At 33.3% G+C, this 19,255-nt stretch overlaps 5 protein-coding genes and 1 long non-coding RNA gene across 11 annotated transcripts in view; 2 read left to right on the top strand and 4 right to left on the bottom strand.

The window, feature by feature from the left end:
* Positions 1-4: 4 nt before the first annotated feature.
* On the bottom strand, positions 5-4,724 carry LOC105316597 (uncharacterized). 2 transcript variants are annotated; one of them, XM_019996268.1, is made up of 22 exons: positions 4,618-4,724; positions 4,410-4,575; positions 3,376-3,477; positions 3,162-3,326; positions 2,792-3,120; positions 2,717-2,749; positions 2,633-2,674; positions 2,465-2,576; positions 2,352-2,419; positions 2,277-2,309; positions 2,086-2,223; positions 1,985-2,037; positions 1,883-1,937; positions 1,667-1,838; positions 1,485-1,610; positions 1,303-1,437; positions 940-1,247; positions 812-895; positions 684-761; positions 388-490; positions 255-344; positions 5-212 (listed from the first exon to the last, which is right to left on the bottom strand). In XM_019996268.1, the coding sequence occupies exons 1-22, from the start codon at positions 4,656-4,658 to the stop codon at positions 54-56; spliced, it is 2,592 nt and encodes an 863-aa protein (XP_019851827.1). In that variant the 5' UTR covers positions 4,659-4,724; the 3' UTR covers positions 5-53. The 2 variants fall into 2 exon arrangements, with proteins under 2 accessions (XP_019851827.1, XP_019851866.1); XM_019996307.1 differs by having other exon boundaries at positions 2,086-2,220.
* Positions 4,725-5,010: 286 nt separating this feature from the next.
* On the bottom strand, positions 5,011-7,242 carry LOC109581714 (uncharacterized). Of its 2 annotated transcripts, XM_019996089.1 has the most exons (13): positions 7,131-7,242; positions 6,934-7,080; positions 6,856-6,891; positions 6,719-6,763; positions 6,585-6,668; positions 6,495-6,533; positions 6,404-6,445; positions 6,186-6,363; positions 5,929-6,135; positions 5,600-5,872; positions 5,444-5,552; positions 5,352-5,395; positions 5,011-5,302 (listed from the first exon to the last, which is right to left on the bottom strand). In XM_019996089.1, the coding sequence occupies exons 1-13, from the start codon at positions 7,190-7,192 to the stop codon at positions 5,117-5,119; spliced, it is 1,452 nt and encodes a 483-aa protein (XP_019851648.1). In that variant the 5' UTR covers positions 7,193-7,242; the 3' UTR covers positions 5,011-5,116. The 2 variants fall into 2 exon arrangements, with proteins under 2 accessions (XP_019851648.1, XP_019851697.1); XM_019996138.1 differs by lacking the exons at positions 6,404-6,445; positions 6,495-6,533; positions 6,585-6,668; positions 6,719-6,763.
* A 99-nt stretch (positions 7,243-7,341) lies between these two features.
* On the top strand, positions 7,342-9,807 carry LOC105316565 (heat shock 70 kDa protein 12A-like). Its single transcript, XM_011411581.2, has 3 exons — positions 7,342-7,983; positions 8,036-8,254; positions 8,300-9,807. Exons 1-3 carry the CDS (start codon positions 7,408-7,410, stop codon positions 9,701-9,703), a joined length of 2,199 nt encoding a protein of 732 aa, XP_011409883.1. The 5' UTR covers positions 7,342-7,407; the 3' UTR covers positions 9,704-9,807.
* Positions 9,804-12,156, bottom strand: LOC105316542 (heat shock 70 kDa protein 12A-like). Its single transcript, XM_011411526.2, has 3 exons — positions 11,631-12,156; positions 11,337-11,576; positions 9,804-11,267 (listed from the first exon to the last, which is right to left on the bottom strand). The coding sequence occupies exons 1-3, from the start codon at positions 12,063-12,065 to the stop codon at positions 9,879-9,881; spliced, it is 2,064 nt and encodes a 687-aa protein (XP_011409828.1). The 5' UTR covers positions 12,066-12,156; the 3' UTR covers positions 9,804-9,878.
* Positions 12,157-12,170: 14 nt separating this feature from the next.
* On the top strand, positions 12,171-14,138 carry LOC109581773 (myosin-11-like). Its single transcript, XM_019996197.1, has 8 exons — positions 12,171-12,728; positions 12,771-12,978; positions 13,036-13,158; positions 13,253-13,423; positions 13,467-13,761; positions 13,812-13,848; positions 13,913-13,947; positions 13,995-14,138. The coding sequence occupies exons 1-8, from the start codon at positions 12,250-12,252 to the stop codon at positions 14,033-14,035; spliced, it is 1,389 nt and encodes a 462-aa protein (XP_019851756.1). The 5' UTR covers positions 12,171-12,249; the 3' UTR covers positions 14,036-14,138.
* Positions 14,139-14,575: 437 nt separating this feature from the next.
* Positions 14,576-19,255, bottom strand: part of LOC109581570 (uncharacterized) — a 6,143-nt gene continuing 1,463 nt past the window's right edge. Inside the window, exons 3-5 of one of the 4 annotated variants that reach the window (XR_002184700.1) lie at positions 15,762-15,867; positions 14,821-15,416; positions 14,576-14,780 (exon numbers count right to left, since the gene is read on the bottom strand). This is a non-coding gene — a long non-coding RNA (uncharacterized LOC109581570). Of the gene's footprint in view, positions 15,664-15,761; positions 15,868-19,255 lie in introns of all 4 variants that reach the window. The other 3 variants (XR_002184692.1, XR_002184699.1, XR_002184681.1) reach the window with 3 other exon arrangements.

Below are 19,255 nucleotides of genomic sequence, written 5' to 3'. Positions count from 1 at the left end.
ATGCTACTATTATAAAAATACAAAAACTATAATGAAATTATTATTATAATCCATTAATACAAAGCACAATATACTAGAAAGGCTGCCACAGACATTGTAAGGATTATTATCAATAAAATTCCAGTGAAAAAAGAAAAATAATTATATATCATTGCCATTTTTGACGATTTAGAAGCTCTTTTATAATTGCTGCTAGCGTTATGATGCCTTGTCTAGGAAAAGCATTATAAAGACAAAAGTTATTATTGACATACCTCCATGGAGTAAACTAAGGCAAGAATACTAAAAGGCCAGAAGCAGCACAAGAGTGTTAATATTGACCATGCCAAATAGTCTGGTGCAGACTATAATAATTATAAGTAAGTAGAACAATAATAATAATCTCACATTATTACAATGTTCACAAGTTGACCTATCACTGATCATGGCATTTGTCCCACAGTTTGAACAAGATCTCCAAGTAACTTCATATTCAGGAGCATATAAAATCCTGAGAGTAAAAATGATCCAAAATTATATTATATTTAGACTGTATACTAATTGCTAAATACCCATTATTGTGAATGATAATACATAAACATAAAGCATAAAGTTTTAAAGGCAAAAAAACTGAAAAAAAAAGGTTTTCAAAGACAAGTTGGTGCAGGGTCAATTAAGTAAAATAAATACAAAATTGTACATACTTTGCTGGAGGATTTGTCTTAATTGATACACTATGGAAGACTTTTAGCTGCAACTCAGTTTTTTCGACCCGATTAGATCTATGCACACAATATCAAGTATAGTAGATTACATATAGTAGTCCACTGACATTTCATCATCAGCTTCATTAAGCATAATACTCAAATCTGGTACAGGAAATGCCTCATGTGATATGTTTTCACTGCTTTGTTGACTAAATAAAATATACAATTAACTTGCCAAGTGATACAATAATACCTTTTTGTCTCATGTTCTTGATGATGCAGTACAACTGCATTACTTCTTAAAACATTACCTACTTCTCCTTTACATGCTACTTGTCCTAATGCACTGTAAAATAATACTGGTTTAAAATAGATCAAAGGATTATGAGTGCTGTCATTCCAGTAAGTCGTTCGTATCTCATGCCATTCTTCATTAATGTCTGGTGGTTGAGCAACAATAGCAGGTGGTACTAATGTAACCATATCCCATGTGACATGAACAGCTTTTTCTATTAGCTTTTGTATTGGTTCTTCAATCTGATCAGAAACAATGGCTAATACCTAGTAATAACAGTTATCACATGAAGTTGCAATGAATGATATTCAGCAGTAGCACCTGATTCTGAATTTCAGCGAAGGGGCAGAGTGATTTTGCTTTTGATATGCACAATAGGTAACTATAACTGATCTTTAATAGTTCCCAGTGATCACCATTTTTAATTGCGCATGGTACAAATAGAGTTTCAAGTTTCTAAGTAAACAAACAATAATCAATTACAACGACAAATAATTTGTTACGTTTCTGCTGGATAGAATTTCTTTAACTGCTTTTGGCAATTGGTTTAAAATGCTATCAGGAGAATCGTTGAATTTTTTCATTACTGGACCTTCAAGTATGTACTCAACACACAACTTATAAGCTGTCTATTTTAACAACCAAGAGTATAGGCATAATGAATAAATTATTAATACACTTATACCTGTACAACTAAACATATCACTGATTGCACTGGGTCTTGAGAGTGTACAAGCTGCTTGAATTGTCTGTTGAACATGACAAAGTACTCATTGAAAGTTAAGCAAACACTTTCATGAGTAATGTCACCAATATTAATGTTATGACATAATCTGTTGACTTCAAGCAGAAGTAAACTAAAGTCATGTGACTCATGCTTACTATTCAAGGATTGTCTTACTTATTGTCTGATAGTTCTTCATTATTAAGCCAGGGTGAATGAATAACATCACCATCTGTTCAATAATAGTATCTTATTACACAACCACAACAATTTTATCACCTGGCCTATCACAGATAGGAGTCACCTTGTCACTAACCAAATTATCATTAGTACTATAGGGTTGGACTGATAAATTTGGTTTACTGTAAAAACAACTGCACCTGTTTTCCTCTGAATCAGAATTGTCCTTATTTGGTACTATAGCAAGAGCATTTCTATCATCACTATTATCAAAATTTTTGTCAACATCCTTGGAGTTGGATAACAACGTATTCTGAGAAACAGTCATACCAACACTACTAAGTTTCAGAAATTTTACATTTTTGACAGTAAACTTAAGGGTTTTGTTTACTTTGAGCATTGACTTGTGTCGACTGCTTCATCTCTAGAAAAGTACATGATTTGACAGTATAATTATAAATTTTACTTTGAATCTTGAATGCTTGGTAATGCCTCATCAACTGATTGTTTTCTTAAATATACACTGCTGAGATACTAATTTAAAATTATGATGGGTCTACACTGTTGAGATGAAAGTACCGGTAGTAAACTAGCTAAATCTTCATCAGCTGAAGTAAAAGTGTAACAACCATCAAATTTAGTAGCACCACCACTTTTTTCATCTACAAGTGTTTGCTGTGAAGATTGAAAGCTAATAACAATGAGTATACATGTCACTCAACATTACAATCAACAAGTTGTGCTTACTTTCCTGAATCAGCTTTAATAGTACTGGCAGTATCTTTTGAACTGTTATGTTCACAAATAAATAATTATGTTCATCATTCTAACCTTGCATTTGTAACTTGAATTGATTCAAGAGGTCTATAGATAAGGTAAAAATTTAAAGAATTTATTCTATTTTACTTGTGTAATTCTGTTTGTGGCAAACAATGACATTGAATCAATGTAATATTGTTAGGTTGGGTGTTTCCAATAGTTCCTTTGCATCCTACATGACCTAGTGCACTATAGAATAGCACTGGTTGAAAATATACTACTGGATTATATGGCAAATTATCTTTCCAGCTTGTAATACGCTTTTCATGCCATTCTTCATCATACTCAGTTGGTTGATAGACAATAGCAGGTGGTACTATTGTTACCATATCCCACACCAAACAAACTGCTTTATCAACCATCTCTTTTATTTTGTCTTGTGATAAAGGAATATTTTTTGGTACAACTTCTAATACCTAATAAAGAATTTTTATACAGAAAATCTAATGATGATTACTTCATTGGTAATACGAATTAAAGGATCTTGACATTTAGCTTCACATACATATAGGTATACTCCAAAACCAGCTTTTAGTAGTTCCCATTCATTTTCATTGATTTTTTTTATAGAAAACAATTGAGAAAGTGATATCAGATTGCTATCTCTATCATCACATGCTACCTAAATTAAAGTTAATACCTAGTGACTTTATGAATAGATAAGTCAATACCTGCTTAATCTTCTCTGGAATTTCATAATTTTTAACATTTTCACAAAACAGATCCATTAATGCACCAGATAGAAGGTGCTTTTGGCAAATGTAATAAGTAACCTTAGTTGATTAAAAAAATTAAAATCAAATAGAGTAAGAAACTAATATAGAGATATACAATACTATTCAGGCAACTACTGTGTAATGGGTATATTCTGTCGGAATTTCTCTTTTTGTTCTCATTCTTTGTGAAACAAATATTTTCTAAATAAAAAAGGTGTTTCCTAAGTATCACGTGTGCAAATGGCTGCATGCTCAGCATGAAAAAAAGGAACATTTCTAAAACATAAACATTTCCCTAGACAAAATATACCCACTATAATGGTACATATTTTTGTCCATAAATACATGTAATGACAAATTTTTTTTACTATTATTTTAGTAACTTTTAAAAAGAAATAATTTTTAAAAATATCGTAAATCTGGTATTTTTAATGGTGATAAAATACAAAATGAAAAGTTTATGCTGGAAAATTTCATATGCTGCCATTTAGCCAATTATATCAATAGGTAAAAAGGAAATATTAGCAATTCTAAATTTAGTATGCCTCATTGCCATACAAAAATTATCACTTAAAATTATACCAGATTTATGTCAATTTATGGTCCTGTATCCACTGATTTATAAAGTAGTAATTGCCTTGCATGCTGAGCTTGTATGCGTCTGAATCTTTGTAATGTGAATTACAGCTCAAGTCATTTTTGAATTAAGAGTTTTAAGGCTGATATATACAAACTGCTATGCATTATGACCCAAAACTACCTGTACTGAAACATCACGAGTAAGATTTAGAAAATCTTATACATTTGGAATGCCTCTAATTTTTATCCTAATTGTTCCGAATCCTAGCTTGGCATCTTAATTCATAAAAATAAGTAGTTCACATTGTACATGACTAAAATTGCTCATGAATATAATAGGAAACACAAGGACAATTGTTAAACTGAATAATGTGGAATAATATATATTGATTTAAACAATTGAATGATACCTGAAGTATATAACATGGTAATTGTTGTACTAAAGCATCAACTGGTTGAATGAATATTTTCATTCTTTTGCTGAATTTAGTAAAATACTCCTTATACTTCAGATGAATGTCTTCATGAGTGGTATCTCCAGGTTTAATATTATTGTATAAGTTTACAACAACCAATCTGCATTATGATAGGTCATAATGTATAATTTTAAATGCTTACTTGTTCTCCTCAGCAACGTCTTTGACTAAATTTGAGGCCATTAGTCACAGTCCAGGTCCGGTCGAGGTCAATGGTTTCACTAGCTAGCTCACAATACTGAACGAATATACGCAACTATGCTCCGCCCATAGTTCCACCCACACGTACACACATACAGTAATGATCTATGCGTATCCAGCCCGGCCCCTCCTACGCGAGGCTACATTTGTTCATTCTTTGTCAATCCAATTGGCCATAGATTGCCCGTTTGTTTAGGTGCACCGAGGTTGGCTTTACTGTTATTTTGTGAGTTGGCAGCTGCTCAGTGCTCACTGCCAAAAGTTAGTTCCTTCTGGTACGTGTGTACTTGGCAAAGGTCCTAATCACATACGTACATGTATGCAAACTATGTTATAGCACAAAACTACACAAAGGTCATCAAGTCTAATGACATATCATACGCATTATTATACACAATAAATACATTGAATGTCATAAAGTAGTGTTGCTAGTGTATTGTTTAATCTACTTTATCTAATTCATTATCATCACTATTATTGCTGTCCGCACAGTCTGATTTCTCAAGATCTTGCTCAATCTCTTTATGCTCTTTTGATTTTTTCTTCTTCTTCTTTTTCTTTTTCTGCCTTAAACTAGTATTCATTTGGTTTGCTCCATTTGGGCATGAAGCACTTTCTTGTGACATCTTTGTACAAGGCTGTAATAATTGCAGCATTTAAGGTTATTATATATACCTTGCTAGATGCACATAAATCTGTCCTTTTCACATCTTCTTCACCTATTTTATAACTATAATTGTCCACAATGTTGATTTTAAATAACTTACTTTTACACTCCTCTCCTTTTGTGAGGTCAGATACTCCAGGAGCATCATTATCAAAGCTTGCATCATCAATAAGCATACCTTGCTCTAACAGTGTAGAATGCTCTGGTTGCTGTTAATCAAATTAAAGTATGGTACAGCATAATCAAGTATACTTACTGGTGGATAAATTGCAACGCTTCCTTTATATCCAACAATGCCAAGCGGACCAAAAAATAATACTGGCCGTCTATATTTAACTATGTATTTTTTTCCTTCACCTAACAAATTTTCCATATCAGTCACATCATAAACATCTAAATCTTCAGAAAAAGACATTTTGCCAAAAGAAACTGGAGGAGAAAGGTTCACCATTCTCCAAGTCAGTTCAATCACCTGTTCCACAACAGTTTGCATGTCAGCACTTTCATACATTTTATCTTTCTTTGTGACCTATTATTACCAATGCTAAATTAAATGTACATTCAGAAATAATATTAATCACCCACCTCAACAGTCAGGTCATCAGGCATAAACTGAATTTTTAAATTTGACAGAAGAAGAGACAAAGCCTCTTGGCGAGACTGCCATGGAAGGTAAATTTCTTCATTTTTTCTTTCCTGTTCAGTGAATACATGAGCAGGAGGCTCAAATAGCTTTTCAAGCTCCTTTTTAGCTATTTCTATCAAATGGTCTTTACAAACATCATATGCAATCTGTATAATAGAATAAACTTTATGTCTCTAATAATGCATTATGCATATACCTCAAATAACTTTGTCAACTCAGGGGCTCTTTCTCCAACTTTTTTTATTCCTATTGGTTCTAACAAGTTTTTTTTATCAAAAAGCTGCTTAAAATCTCTTGCAACATCATCATGCACAATGTCCCCAGGCTGAATACAGTGACCTTTCCTCTTTAATTGTCTCATCGGATCTATCAACCTAATATATGTGGGTGACAATACTATATAGTTGCAAATACTTGTTTAGCTTTGCAATTTCTTCATTTTTAGATTCTAATTCTCTAATTTAAGATGTATGTCATTACAAAAGGCAAAAATAGTAATTAATACCTTTTTAATGCAACAAAACTTTGTTTATAATATTCTAACCTATATGCCGGGATGCAAAGATCATAATTGAAAAACGTACAAATTACATACTCTTGTGTTTGATTGTCAATAGCTTGCACTCTTAATTTAAGTTCATTGCTTAAAGCAAACATTGCATCCTGGCTATTTTTCAAACTAATTAAAAACTTAAATTTTCATTAATTTTAAAATGAGTTGTTTCTTACGCCTTTTCCAATTGCTCATTATCTCTTTCAAAGTGCTTTAACTTTCTATTAGCAAAAACATACAGACATGAATGTATATTTAGTGCATACATTAATTAAACAGTAAAATATGCTGGCTGTTAATTATTCAAGCTTACCCTATCTCCTCTTCTAGTTTAGCTAATTCGGAGTCCCTAAAATATAATCCATTAACTACTTACTAATAAAATTTATACCTCAATTTCATAAATTCACTGAACTTATCTCCAACTTTATTGCTAGATTTTACGAATTCGTTTACAACAAACTTTTTAAACTTTTCGGTTGATTCATGGCCGCTGACAGTAGCGAAAGATTCGCTATAGGCTCCCGTAGGTCCCATTCTACACAAAATGACGAAATTATATGCTCTTCCTGGATTAAAACTGCTAACCTAAATGCATCTGTGTCTTGTTCTTCGCCATATCTTCCAGTTCCAAATATACTATTGCCCATTTTGTCTTGATATGATAGAAAACTCCGCTTGGGAAACTCCGAAGTGAGTTTAAATCATAGATATTATAGACTACGTAATTATAGGTTACGTAGTCTATAATATCTATGGTTTAAATGTAGAGCTCACGTGATCACGATAGCTTTAAATTACGTTTTTGTAACTCTCGTCAATCATACTATTGTAGCATCTATAGTCATACAGCATAGATCTAGACATGAGCGACTCGATAAGTGGTGAAGACGGGACTCTTAGCACACAACCTAGACCTGAGAATGATGACGATTCTGTACCATTACCGTTGCCCTTATCTCTTCCACTACTACTTGCTCTAAGTGGTTCCCCTGGTGGCCTAGGTCTGTTACCTCTGCTAGCTGCAAGTGGTGCGCCATCAGGAATACAAAAGGCTAATAGAGTAAAGAAAGATTCCTTAACGCAAAAATATGGACAACAGGCTGGCCGATTTAGGCAAACAACAGGAAATGTAGCGGCGATAGATTTCGGAACAACGTTTTGCTCTCTTGCATATACAACAAGTATTGCTAAAGATGATATCGTTACTCTCAAGCTCAATCAGTATCATTCACGTGTTCCAACAGCCATTCTCTTGAAGCAGAATGGTACTAACAGTATCCAGAATTTCAATGCTGACGATCCTGTTATACGATCACCTGTCTATGAAGTGGAGTCATTTGGATATGAAGCACAGGAACAACATGCTAAACTTAGAGCCAGTGAAAGATTCAAATACTTGTATTTTGAACGCTTTAAAATGACTCTTCAACAAGATGAGGTATGTTATCAAACAAATTATGTCAAATTTGAATCACTAATTACAAATATAGGGTGTAAACAGAAATATGTCAATTCCATCATCAAGTGACACCAAGTGTCATTTAGTGGAGGTAATTGCTTTTATCTTACAATATTTGAAGAAAGAGTTAAGTAACCACTTGCTTCAAAGTGGTTCTGGTGTACTAATTTCTGACTTTGACTGGGTGATAACTGTTCCTGCTATTTGGCAGTCAAGAGGAAAAAGGATGATGAGAGAAGCAGCATACCAAGTGAGTGAATTAATTCTAGTACACTATTTTATTTTTATACTATAGGCTGGTTTATGCTCAAGTTATAAAACCATTGATCGCTTTATTCAAGTTGGCCATGGCATGCCAAAGCAAGATGAAGATAATCCTGACAAGTTGTCATTAGCTCTCGAGCCTGAAGCTGCTGCCATCTACTGCCAAACAATGAGCAATAAAGCCATGCCCGACCACTGCAAGGTTGATGGCTCAATTCAATCCGATCGATACCTTGTTATAGACATCGGAGGTGGAACTGTTGATATTACTGCTCACCGACACAATGAAGAGCAAGGAATTGAAGTCATTACTGAGCCAATTGGTAATGACTGCGGTGGCATGAAGGTTAACCAGGAATTTTCTAAGCTGTTGCAAAAAATAGTAAATGATGAAGGTAACTTTGCAAAAGAGGCATTTTCTCGATACCTTGATACAAAGGAAAGTGGGGTGCTTGCAACCAGAAAAGCAATTCTTAATGAATTGCTAAACAGACGATTTGAATTGGCAAAAGTCACATTTGGAAGTAAGGCCTGTGGAAAAGATTCTCTTCCAGCTGGACAAGATGACGATGATATAGCTATTGAATTACCTTACCAATTTGTTCAATTCTATGGTGTCGATGAAATTGAATCTGGTGTTGCAGCATTGCAGGATGATCGTATTGAACTTGATGATACAACTTTGTACATGAAGTTTTCACTTGTTGCCGAGTTATTTCAACCAGCCATTGATGGAATACTTAGCTGCACCGCCTCTGTTCTTGAGCGCCTGAAAGGTGATATCGACACTATTTATCTTGTTGGAGGGTTCGGGGGATGCAAGTATGTATTTGAAAAAATTTCTACACTCAATAAGGCAAATTATAAAGAGCATAGCATTCGAATAATTGTTCCTAAAGATCATTCTTTGGCAGTAGCCCAGGGTGCAGTCAAGTACAGGTTGGAGCCAGATATCATTTGCTCTCGAATCATGGATGCTACATATGGTACAGATATATGCCCTCCATATTTACCTGGACGACATGATAGGAAGTATTTTGTTGGTATTGATTCTCGTGGCATACCAAGACGACGTGATGTTTTGCTCCATTATGTAGACAGAGGTGAAGTCATTAACAGTGATGAGGTTGTAACAGCAGAACTCTGTCCACTAAGTGATGCTGCCAAATCAATGAAAATTGATTTGTATAGTACGTTAGATAAAGATCTTGAGTACATAAAAGATGAAGAAGAGAAGCCAATTCCTTCTGTGCGCAAAATAGGTGAAATAGAAGTAGATATGCCAAATGAAGAATCTTTGCCTCGAGAGAAACGTCTTGTTGAAATGACAATGGACTTTAGTCACACTGAGATACAAGTCAGGGCTCATTACACGGTCACTGGAATGCAAGTCAAAGCAACATTAGATTTTTTGACTAATAATGCTACACAATAGATGTGACACTTTGCTACAATTGTTTACATTATAATTATAGTCATTGTGTGGTTTATTAAGAGTAGCTTAAACTATTGTCACCCATAGTGTGATAAAATTGTAAACTTAGGAAGGTTAATTAATTCAATGAAATCATTACATAAATTAAGTTAGTAAAACAATTATGATTAGTAGTCTATATCAAAAAATTTAAAGTTGTTTTTATATCAGTGTTTGTGTTAAGATATCGTACTGTTGCATCAATTTCAACAGAGCTAAAATCTAAAACAACTTGAAATCGTCGCTGGTCTTTGTGAAGTATATCTCCTTTCGGAAGTTCAAACTTGAGTTCACCTACCTTTTCAGCCATTGGCATAATTACACCTGGTGACGGACGATCTGTCAAATATTCCAGTGAAGGCTCTTCACTTGCATAGAATGGAATGCTAATAACTCTATCAATATCAATATCTGGTAAAACTTCATCTACAGCAACTTCATTCGATGATACAGGTGTGCCTTTTTGTAGAAAAGTAAGAAAGGCATCTTCACATATCGGGATACCATCTTCATTGTACTTAAAGTGCTCTTTACCATGTGTCTTTGAATTATATCTAACAGAAACTGCTAATCCATATGTACGATTAAGGCAACGTGAATTAATTTTTGGAGCTTTTTTGTAAAGAACAGCTCCATGAACAACAGCAAGCCTGTGATTATCTGGAACTATTAAAATATAATTCATGCTAGGAAACTCTTTGGCGATAAAACTTTTTACTTTTTCATAGACATATTTGCACCCTCCAAACCCGCCAACTAAATAAATGGTCTTAAACTGAGATGATGCTTTATTCTTGGAAAGTTCCAAAAGTGCCCTTTGAGTGCTATCAAGAATACCCTTTATTGCTGGTGCAAAGAGATTGTGCACTCTAGAATACTTGATGTAGATGGAATCTTCTTCTATGTCAATAGCTGGATCATTTAACTTTTTCAAATTTTTCATTATATATTCCATTCCGTATTGTTGAGTGATTTTGTGTGGAATTTTTACTACCAATTCTGCATCATCATTACTTGAGCGACCAAATATTTCCTTCTGCATTTCAAAATCATTGAAAAGACCATAATTAATAAGTGCTTTCAAAGTGCCATCATCAGAATACAGTAATCGTTGAAATGAAGTTTCTAAGTTGAAGAATTCATTTGTTTCGTTTTCGCCCAAAAGTTTCTGCAAAATTCGTCCAAACTCCTTGTTAACAACCATTCCACCACAGTCATTGCCTTGTGGTGCCAATATGACAGCAATCTCACCTGTTTCCTTGTTTCGTTCCTGAGCTGTGATATCAACTGTGCCACCTCCTATGTCTAAAACAATATATTGCTCTGGAGCACAGAGCTCTTCAGATGGTTTGTCACAATATTTGGCCACGTGAGATGAATTCATTGCTTGACAGTAGAGGGCAGCAGCTTCAGGTTCAGGTACTAATGAAAGCTTTGATATATTAATCTCACTTGGAGATGGTTGAACTTCTGCTTTGCATGCACATGATAAGTACAATATTCGTCCTGAACCGCATAAACCAGCCTACAGATGAAAGTATAAACAAGAATTTAATGTATAGCCTTTGTGACTATTTTAAACATATATACTTACTAAATATCCAGCTTCTCTCATCATCTGTTTTCCCTTGTTTTGCCAAATTGCTGGCACAGTGATAACCCAGTCAAAGTCTTGGGCAGTCAAAGCAGCACCAGCCATTGTGATGCATTTTATAAACTCATCCTTCATGTAACAGAGAATATAAGCAATTACTTCAATTAAATACCACTCGTTAACTTCGGTGGAGTCATTGTTTAAATTAATTGAATTAATTTTCATACTCCTTTCAACATTCTATAAATAAACATAAAGTAAAAAATCTACAAAAAATAACTAATGTGGCCATACCTTCTCATGCTGAAGCCTCATTTTCATCCTCTCAAAATAAAGAAATTTTACATTATCTCCTCGTTTTAATCTTTGGTACTTATTCTGTGCTGCATATCCAAATGAATCTACGCTGCACTCTATTCCAACGACAGTGCCATCAGAATTTAATCTTTCTTTCCCCCTTTTTAATAAAATTGCCGTCGGGACGCGAGCGTGATAATCATCCAATTTCAAAGAGCTTGTCTCGTCGGCTGATGCCGCCGTGCTGTAAGCGAGAGAGCAATGTGTTGTTCCAAAGTCAATTGCAGCGACATTTGTGGGCTGGTTTACTGAAGCAGCAATATCGGGGATTTTAACTTGACAATTCGCATATTTTTTTCTTTCTCGCCTTGCTACTAGTGGCCAGCCGACTTTCTCCGGGCACTTAAGGTTTTTTCCAGTTTCAGATGTCATTGCTATATGATAACCAGTTCCTAGTTTCTCCGGTTGTAAAGTGACTAAAGTCCAGTAGAAAAGAGACGTCAAATGTGAGAATCAATGCTGATTGCTGTGATTCCGTGACGATTGACAGGGGGTGTAACCATAGATATTATGGTGTAACCATAATCATACGACATCGACACGATAACTTTGAAAAATGGCAACCGTAAGCCAAGACGTAGAAGAGCTGACCTCTGTATTTCAAGAACTTCAGAAAATTTTGGACAGCAAGCACGCACATTTGTTGCAGCAACTATATCGTCTTCATGATGAGAAAAGGAAGCAACAAGAGACTATCTCTACTCTACGGCTGGAGTTGAAACTAAGCCAATCTCAATCACAACAATTAACATCAAGAAAGCAGGAATACAAAGACCTGTATCTAAAGAGCAGAGAAGAAATAGAATTGTACAAGCAAGAATTAAAGAAAAGTCAAAGGAAAATTCAAGAATATGAAAATTTTTATAAGCACTTGGAAGGCGTCGAATCAAACCTTGCCAAACAATTGGAGGCCATTCAAAATAAAGAGATAGAACTTGATGAAAGAGAAAAAAGGTTACAAATTCATAGTGAAGACCTTAACTCAAAAAAGAAAGAAACTGATAAAACAAAATCCCCCCCTGATGAACAAAAAAGGTAAACAAAAATTGTATTTCAATTATTATCCCTCTGTTATAGACCATTACGGAGACGCAGTTCATCAGTGGACGGAAGAAAAAGATTACCTAAAAAGCCACAATATGGAGTAATACATCCAGGCAGCATAACTCATGATACCATTCAGCAGCAATTTATTGAATATTACACAAAGCACAAACGACAGTATGGATCACTACTGAGTAAGCATGGAAAGCAAAGTGCTTCTATACTTTGTCACATAATGCAGGTATAACTATTTAAACTAATATCTACATTAATTTATTTATTTGCACAAAATTTAAAGATTGCCTTTGACAAAAGCAAGAACAAAATAATAGAAGTAGTTCAACAAACAATTGAAAAGAAACAAACAGATCATGAAGTTATTAAAGCAATTTCTCTGTTAAGGAAAAGTCGCTTAGTACTTGTAAGTTCATCTGACACAATACAGTATTTCTATATTGTCTTGCTAAATTATTTTTATTATATTGTAATCATTAATTTTGGTGTACTCTTTTTAGAATAATGAAGCTGATATCTTAGAAATAAAGCGCTTGTTTTTACTGCCTATTTATACCAAGGAATATCAAGGCAGTCCAGGAGGCTGGGAAGAAAAAAAATATGCGTATTCTATTCTACTTAATTCTTCTGATATCAACAAACATGCAATATGCGCTACTTTAGAAAAAGAAGTTAGAGATACAACAGTAGCTTTTAATATTTTTTTTTACAAAGGTTACTGATGAAGTGCTAAAGATGCTTACTAACATTGATCATATCATAGCTGATATGGTCAAGAAGGCTGCTCAATTATCGTGGGATATGGTGACTTTAGTACCACCTGCTATTGTAGCTCAACCTCTTGAATATTATGATGAATGGCAAGAAAAAAGATATAGTTATTGGAAAGAAGAAAACACAGATCAAGCTCTCATCTATTATCGTCCTGTTGTGTTCTTTAGTGCTTTAGGTCATGTGGCATGTAAAGGAGAAGTGGGAAATATTTTGCCAACAGATCTGGCTGCACGAGGTATGATATTTTTAGCTTAATGATAATATTATGACTATTTGTCTTATCAGATAGCATACAACTTCCTAAGACACAACCCTTAACCAGGTACTCCGCTTCTATATATTTTGTGTAATTAAAAAGATACTAAAAAATTTTTATCGTTATTTAGACCAGAGAGCTTAAAACCTCATAACCCTTGTGTTGGTAAGTGTTATGTGCAAAATTCTTCTATCACATCTATATTATAATAGGTGATTTGGGAAAAAATTATGGTATGAAGAGGCTTAACTAGTTGAACTAGCTCAAGCAATTTTATATCAATATGACCTTTATTATTATTTAAAATTTGAGTGTCAATTTAAGCATTATTAGCTTTTGCATAAACAATAACAAAGAAACTAAATGAGCTACACTCTTCAAACTGTAAAGAAGTAAACAGTATGCAATAAACTTGGCTGCAGAAAAGTCAGTTTTGGCTCACATTTAAGGTTATTCCAGTAAGCAGTTAGTGTCTCATGCCATAAGAGGGTTAAGCAATAATAGCGTATGGTACTAAATTAACTATATTCAATCATACATAAACTGCTTTTCTATTAGCATTCAGGAACAAGAATTGCACATAGTTTTCTGAATGAAGTTGAAAAACCTGATTATGAATTTGAGTAATTAGGCAGTTTGATCTTACTTTTGATATACACAAAAGGTATACATGCAACCGTGTGATTACCACCTTTAAACAAAAATATAGCTTGCCATACTCATAAACAATAATTAGTCACAACTTCTATTAACTTTGTTACTTTTCTGCACAACAACCATTTTTGCTGCTTTTTGTAACTGATAAATAGTGCTGTGCATTGTAATAAATAATATTATCAAAATAATAATTCAGACAGGATGACCAATTAATTGCTGTTTTGAGTGGTCATACAAAATCATATGAAAGTTTTCTTTCAGAAGTTTTATCATTACTGTTAATAGTGTTCAGTTTAGCTGTTCTGATTGTCCACTTGCCAGAAATTTCTTAATGCCTGCTTCTAATTTTGTACTCGAGATATAATAACAATACACTCATACCTGTTCAACACTGACTGCACTCGGTCCTGGGAGTGTACAAAAAATTATAAGTGTCTTTACTCTTCAGCTTGTCACCAATATTAGTGTTATGATATTATCTGTTGACTTCAAGAAGTGAACTAAAGTTATGTGAGTTATACAAGACCAGAGTTATACTTGCTATTCATGCAATGATTGTCTCACGCTTGCTGTCAGAATAGTTCTTTGTTATTAAGTTTTGATGTAAGAATAGTGTGCACCATCTGTTCATTCTAATACACAACCACAACAATTTTATCATTTGACCTATCACAATCAGTTAATATGGGAGTCACCTTATAACCCAAAATTATCAAAACAACTGCACCTGTTTTCCTCTGAATCAGAATTGTCCTTATTTGGTCATATAGCAAGAGCATTTCTATCATCACTATTATCATAACAGCCAATCCTACAATCCTCGTCAACCATGCAAACACTAGTTCCAGGAATTTCCACCAAATCACTATTTTACTTGGAAATTTGTTACTCTCATATAGACCAGATCCTTATATGCATGCATGAGCCAGTGCCAGTTGCTACTTTTCTGGAGTATGTAGCAATTAAGAATTTCATGCCTATGATACAACAACAAATCACATAAGAACAATAGTTATCAAACTTCCCTATGATCTACAAGTATTTGCTGTCTATATATGTATAGTGTACAATAAAAATAATGCCCCATGTATTCCTCCATCCTTGCCTGATGGGCTGAGAGAAGGGGGCATTACTTTAATAGATGCATGGTTTCAGTTTGGTTTGCCACAGTACTACACTTTGAACTGATATAGTTCTAGCCTTGCATTTGTAACTTCTAGAGGTCTATGGTCCAATGTAAAAATTTAAAACAAAAATATTATATTATTTTAGTTGTGTAATAATAGTAACAATGTGATGTTCTTAGGTTGAGTGCTAATTACCTTGCATCCTACGTGTATATGACCTAGTGTAGAATAATAATAGACTACTGGATCATGTATATGTCCAATTCAGTAGTAATGTGGTCTTCATGCCATTCTTTGAGCCCTAAATATACAAAGATACAAGTAAAACAAACAAATAACAGAGACTATGACAGAAACCAAAAAACAGAAGAAAGGTACAAAATTAAAAAAAGAGAAGAGATAAAATTTTTAATAGAAAAAAATTAACTAAAATTGTCAAACAAGTCCATCAACAGTGGAGTGAAGCTAGGGGATTGCGGTGTGTGACTAAGGCATTAGCACACCATAGATAAACTGATACTGTATAGCTAGAATCTTTCGTGGTACAAAATTTTAGTGATTTTTGCAATTTGTTCAAAATTCAAGAAAATAAAATCTGCAAAAATCACAGTTTAACGTAGCTAAAAGGCAGAAAATTGCAAAAATTAAAACCACAAAATAGATTTTTGGATAAATTTGTGAAATTTAGAGGCATGAAAATTTCTCGCTATATGATAATAGTTGTCAAGACACTTCAGCAGGATCCACGCCACAACAAGAAGCCAGATGACTGCCAATATTATTATTATTTTCAATTTTATTATCATTATTGTTGTCGTTTTTATTTCTCACATTTTTATTTTACTATCATTATACTATTATTATCAATATAAAAATCCTTAGACATGCAACTAAGCCTTGACATTTCTAGACTTTCCCAATTTGTCAAAATTTTGCCCAAATCAAACAAAAAATTTTAAGCCACTTATGAAGGGTTTTTGACAAAGCACTGGCTAATGAGCTGACAAGCACTACAATAGTATACAAGTATAACTTGGAGGCAACTTTTTAAAATCATTAAAAATCAATTTTCTCAAACATGTTACATGGAGTAAGAATATGCATAGTCTATGTATCAGAAAAAAGCTATAAAAATCAAAAATTCTTTTCTAGTTATTTTTGGCAAAATTTGGCCAAAAACCCTGTACTACTATAGCACAGAAATTTTGGCCCAATTTTTGAGTTACCTTAAAAACTCATTTAAAAACTAAATTTTAATTTTGATAGGAATCAGCTAGAACTTGTTACACAACATAAAATTATGTATAATTATGTCATTTTAAAAAATCACATTTTTGGCAAAATTTGGCCAAAAACACTAGTGACTAAAGACTTACGTGTAAGCCAGATCTTTTAGCAACTTTAAAAATTTGTAAAAAAAATCCAAATTTGGTCGCAATCAGCTCAAACATGCTACACAACATAAGAGGATGTGTGTGTAACAGAACAAATGATAGAAAAGAAAAATTTCTTTCTGGTCATTTGTGAAAAAATTTAGCCTAAGACCTTGTACTATAGTACAGGAACTTTGGTTCAATTTTTGAGTAATTACTACACAATATATAAAAAAATGTATTCATTTCTGGCAAAATTTAGCCAAAGACCTTGTACCATATGACTTGATTTTTGAGTAACTTTTAGAAATCAAATTTTGATGGAATCAGCTCAAATTTGCTACACAACTTAAGCATATGTATATGTAACTTTAAAAATAATAATAATAAAAATTCTCTCCTAGCAATTTAAAAAAAATATCCTGTATAATGTATACTGTACACTGTACAGAACTTAGTCAAATTTTTAAGCAATTTTAAAACTGACTGACAAAACCTGCATGAGCAGTTAAGCACTATGCCAAAATTTTGTGGGAAACGAAGCACATAGATAATTTACTCATTTAAAAACTGAGAAAATTGACAAATTTTTTGGCTGACTGATTATTATAGCAGATTTTAAACTAGTCTTTATTCTTTTTTAGGTTTAAAACCTACAGATTTAGGTGAAGTAGAGAAAATTGCCTCTAATTCTCGTTACCTATCATCAGTAAGGTATTTGGCACTCAATCAAAAGAAAATCAAAACAAAGACAAAGCATTAATAATTAATTAAATTTTGCTCCCATGGTACAAAGATAACAGTCAACTAAAAAGAGTCTTTGGTAGCAAAATTTAGAATTATATGTAGGCACTCGACTCTCTGAAAATAGAGAAAAAGTTTTAACAATGATAGCAGAGGAGATAAATGTTTATTGCAAAAATAATTATTGATATACAGTATGTGGTATTACATGTATAACTGTTAGTTACTGATGCATACTGTTGTGAAATAATCATTATGGTTTCCTATGTATGTGTATTCAACATTACAGTGGTCAACTGTTGCGGGCTTGGTGATTTTAGTGAGTATGGAATGCAAGCCTTTGAAAGAGAGTGGGTGCAATGGAAAAAATGGTAGACACACCCTTGTAAAAAATCCCAGCAAGATCTTATAAAATTTTTCATGATTTCACATGACAATACAAGAAAACGCAAGATAGAAATCTTGTAAAATCTTGTCACAGAAATTCTTACAAATTCTTGCTTTAAGATTTCATAAGATTTTAAGAAGCGGTCAGATCTCCCGAGATCTAACATGACTATAATTTTTGTAAGAATTTCAAAGATCTTATGAGTAAAGGAATATGTTAGAAAATGTAAGATCATGCCTAATTAAAATCTTGAAATATCCCACATTGTGAACTTTGTAAGAACTAACATGATCTTGTTAGCTCAAAATCTCATAAGATCTTACAAAATCTCATAAGTTTATGATCTTGACAAATCTCCCATGATCTTATGATACTGTAAGATCACACATCACAGTATTTTGAGTTTTACAAGATCTTGAAAGATCTTACAAATCATGTGACGTCACAGGAAGTAGTTGACAACCCACGATAGCCTTAACAGTAATGGCAGCATATAAAGAAACTGAAGTTTTAATCACTTTCAATCAAAAAAATCAATGACGTTCACATTCACATTTCACAACATTTTACACATGTATTATGCATTCATGCAATGTAAGATCTTGCCTAGATCTTACTGTTGCATTAATTTTAAAGAGCATTGTATGCTAAAATACCATGCAAGAACTTGAAGGAATCTTGATAACAAGATCTTCCACTATCTTACATGATCCTTGTTCCAAATTCAGGAAAGATCCTGTTAAGACTTAGTAAGAATCTTGAAAAGATCTTGCATTTGATCTTGCAAGAACTTTAAGAAATCTTGATAGCAAGATCTTCCACTATCTTACATGATCCTTGTTCCAAATTCAGGAAAGATCCTGTTAAGACTTAGTAAGAATCTTGAAAAGATCTTGCATTTGATCTTGCAAGAACTTTAAGAAATCTTGATAGCAAGATCTTCCACTATCTTATATGATCCTTGTTCCAAATTCAGGAAAGATCTTGCAAATTATTGTCAAGATTCTTGTCATGATCTTGTAAGAAAATTAACAAGATCTTGCTGGGAATTTTTACAAGGGCTAATAATAACAGAAAATAACAAAGTTGCTGAACATTCATTATGTTTTGAGGTTTGACCATCACCTCATGCTTGAGTGACATGTATTATGTTGACCTTTATAAAGTAGTCTAAAAGATCATAT

This window comes from Amphimedon queenslandica, unplaced genomic scaffold (assembly GCF_000090795.2).
Source record: "Amphimedon queenslandica unplaced genomic scaffold, v1.1 AMPQUscaffold_13522, whole genome shotgun sequence".
In the NCBI taxonomy this organism is placed as follows: domain Eukaryota; kingdom Metazoa; phylum Porifera; class Demospongiae; order Haplosclerida; family Niphatidae; genus Amphimedon; species Amphimedon queenslandica.
Note: the sequence above shows the minus strand (reverse complement) of the source record. Positions and strands in the feature narration are given on the sequence as shown.

Bases quoted from the DNA above. Each gene is read 5' to 3' on its own strand.
- LOC105316597 (XM_019996268.1), bottom strand. From the start codon at position 4,658: ATGGCCTCAAATTTAGTCAAAGACGTTGCTGAGGAGAACAA. The intron at 1,839-1,882 runs GTAAGACAATCC...ACATGACTTTAG, and splicing joins GAAGAACTATCAGACAATAA to TTTACTTCTGCTTGAAGTCA. The intron at 1,611-1,666 runs GTATAAGTGTAT...TTGTTAAAATAG, and splicing joins TGATATGTTTAGTTGTACAG to ACAGCTTATAAGTTGTGTGT.
- LOC109581714 (XM_019996089.1), bottom strand. From the start codon at position 7,192: ATGGGCAATAGTATATTTGGAACTGGAAGATATGGCGAAGAACAAGAC. The intron at 6,534-6,584 runs GTATGTAATTTG...CCCGGCATATAG, and splicing joins ATTGACAATCAAACACAAGA to GTTAGAATATTATAAACAAA. The intron at 6,136-6,185 runs GTATATGCATAA...TCTATTATACAG, and splicing joins AGTTGACAAAGTTATTTGAG to ATTGCATATGATGTTTGTAA.
- LOC105316565 (XM_011411581.2), top strand. From the start codon at position 7,408: ATGAGCGACTCGATAAGTGGTGAAGACGGGACTCTTAGCACACAACCT. The intron at 7,984-8,035 runs GTATGTTATCAA...TTACAAATATAG, and splicing joins TGACTCTTCAACAAGATGAG to GGTGTAAACAGAAATATGTC. The intron at 8,255-8,299 runs GTGAGTGAATTA...TTTATACTATAG, and splicing joins TGAGAGAAGCAGCATACCAA to GCTGGTTTATGCTCAAGTTA.
- LOC105316542 (XM_011411526.2), bottom strand. From the start codon at position 12,065: ATGACATCTGAAACTGGAAAAAACCTTAAGTGCCCGGAGAAAGTCGGC. The intron at 11,577-11,630 runs GTATGGCCACAT...GTTTATTTATAG, and splicing joins TGAGGCTTCAGCATGAGAAG to AATGTTGAAAGGAGTATGAA. The intron at 11,268-11,336 runs GTAAGTATATAT...TTTCATCTGTAG, and splicing joins TGAGAGAAGCTGGATATTTA to GCTGGTTTATGCGGTTCAGG.
- LOC109581773 (XM_019996197.1), top strand. From the start codon at position 12,250: ATGGCAACCGTAAGCCAAGACGTAGAAGAGCTGACCTCTGTATTTCAA. The intron at 13,159-13,252 runs GTAAGTTCATCT...TACTCTTTTTAG, and splicing joins GGAAAAGTCGCTTAGTACTT to AATAATGAAGCTGATATCTT. The intron at 13,762-13,811 runs GTATGATATTTT...TTGTCTTATCAG, and splicing joins AACAGATCTGGCTGCACGAG to ATAGCATACAACTTCCTAAG.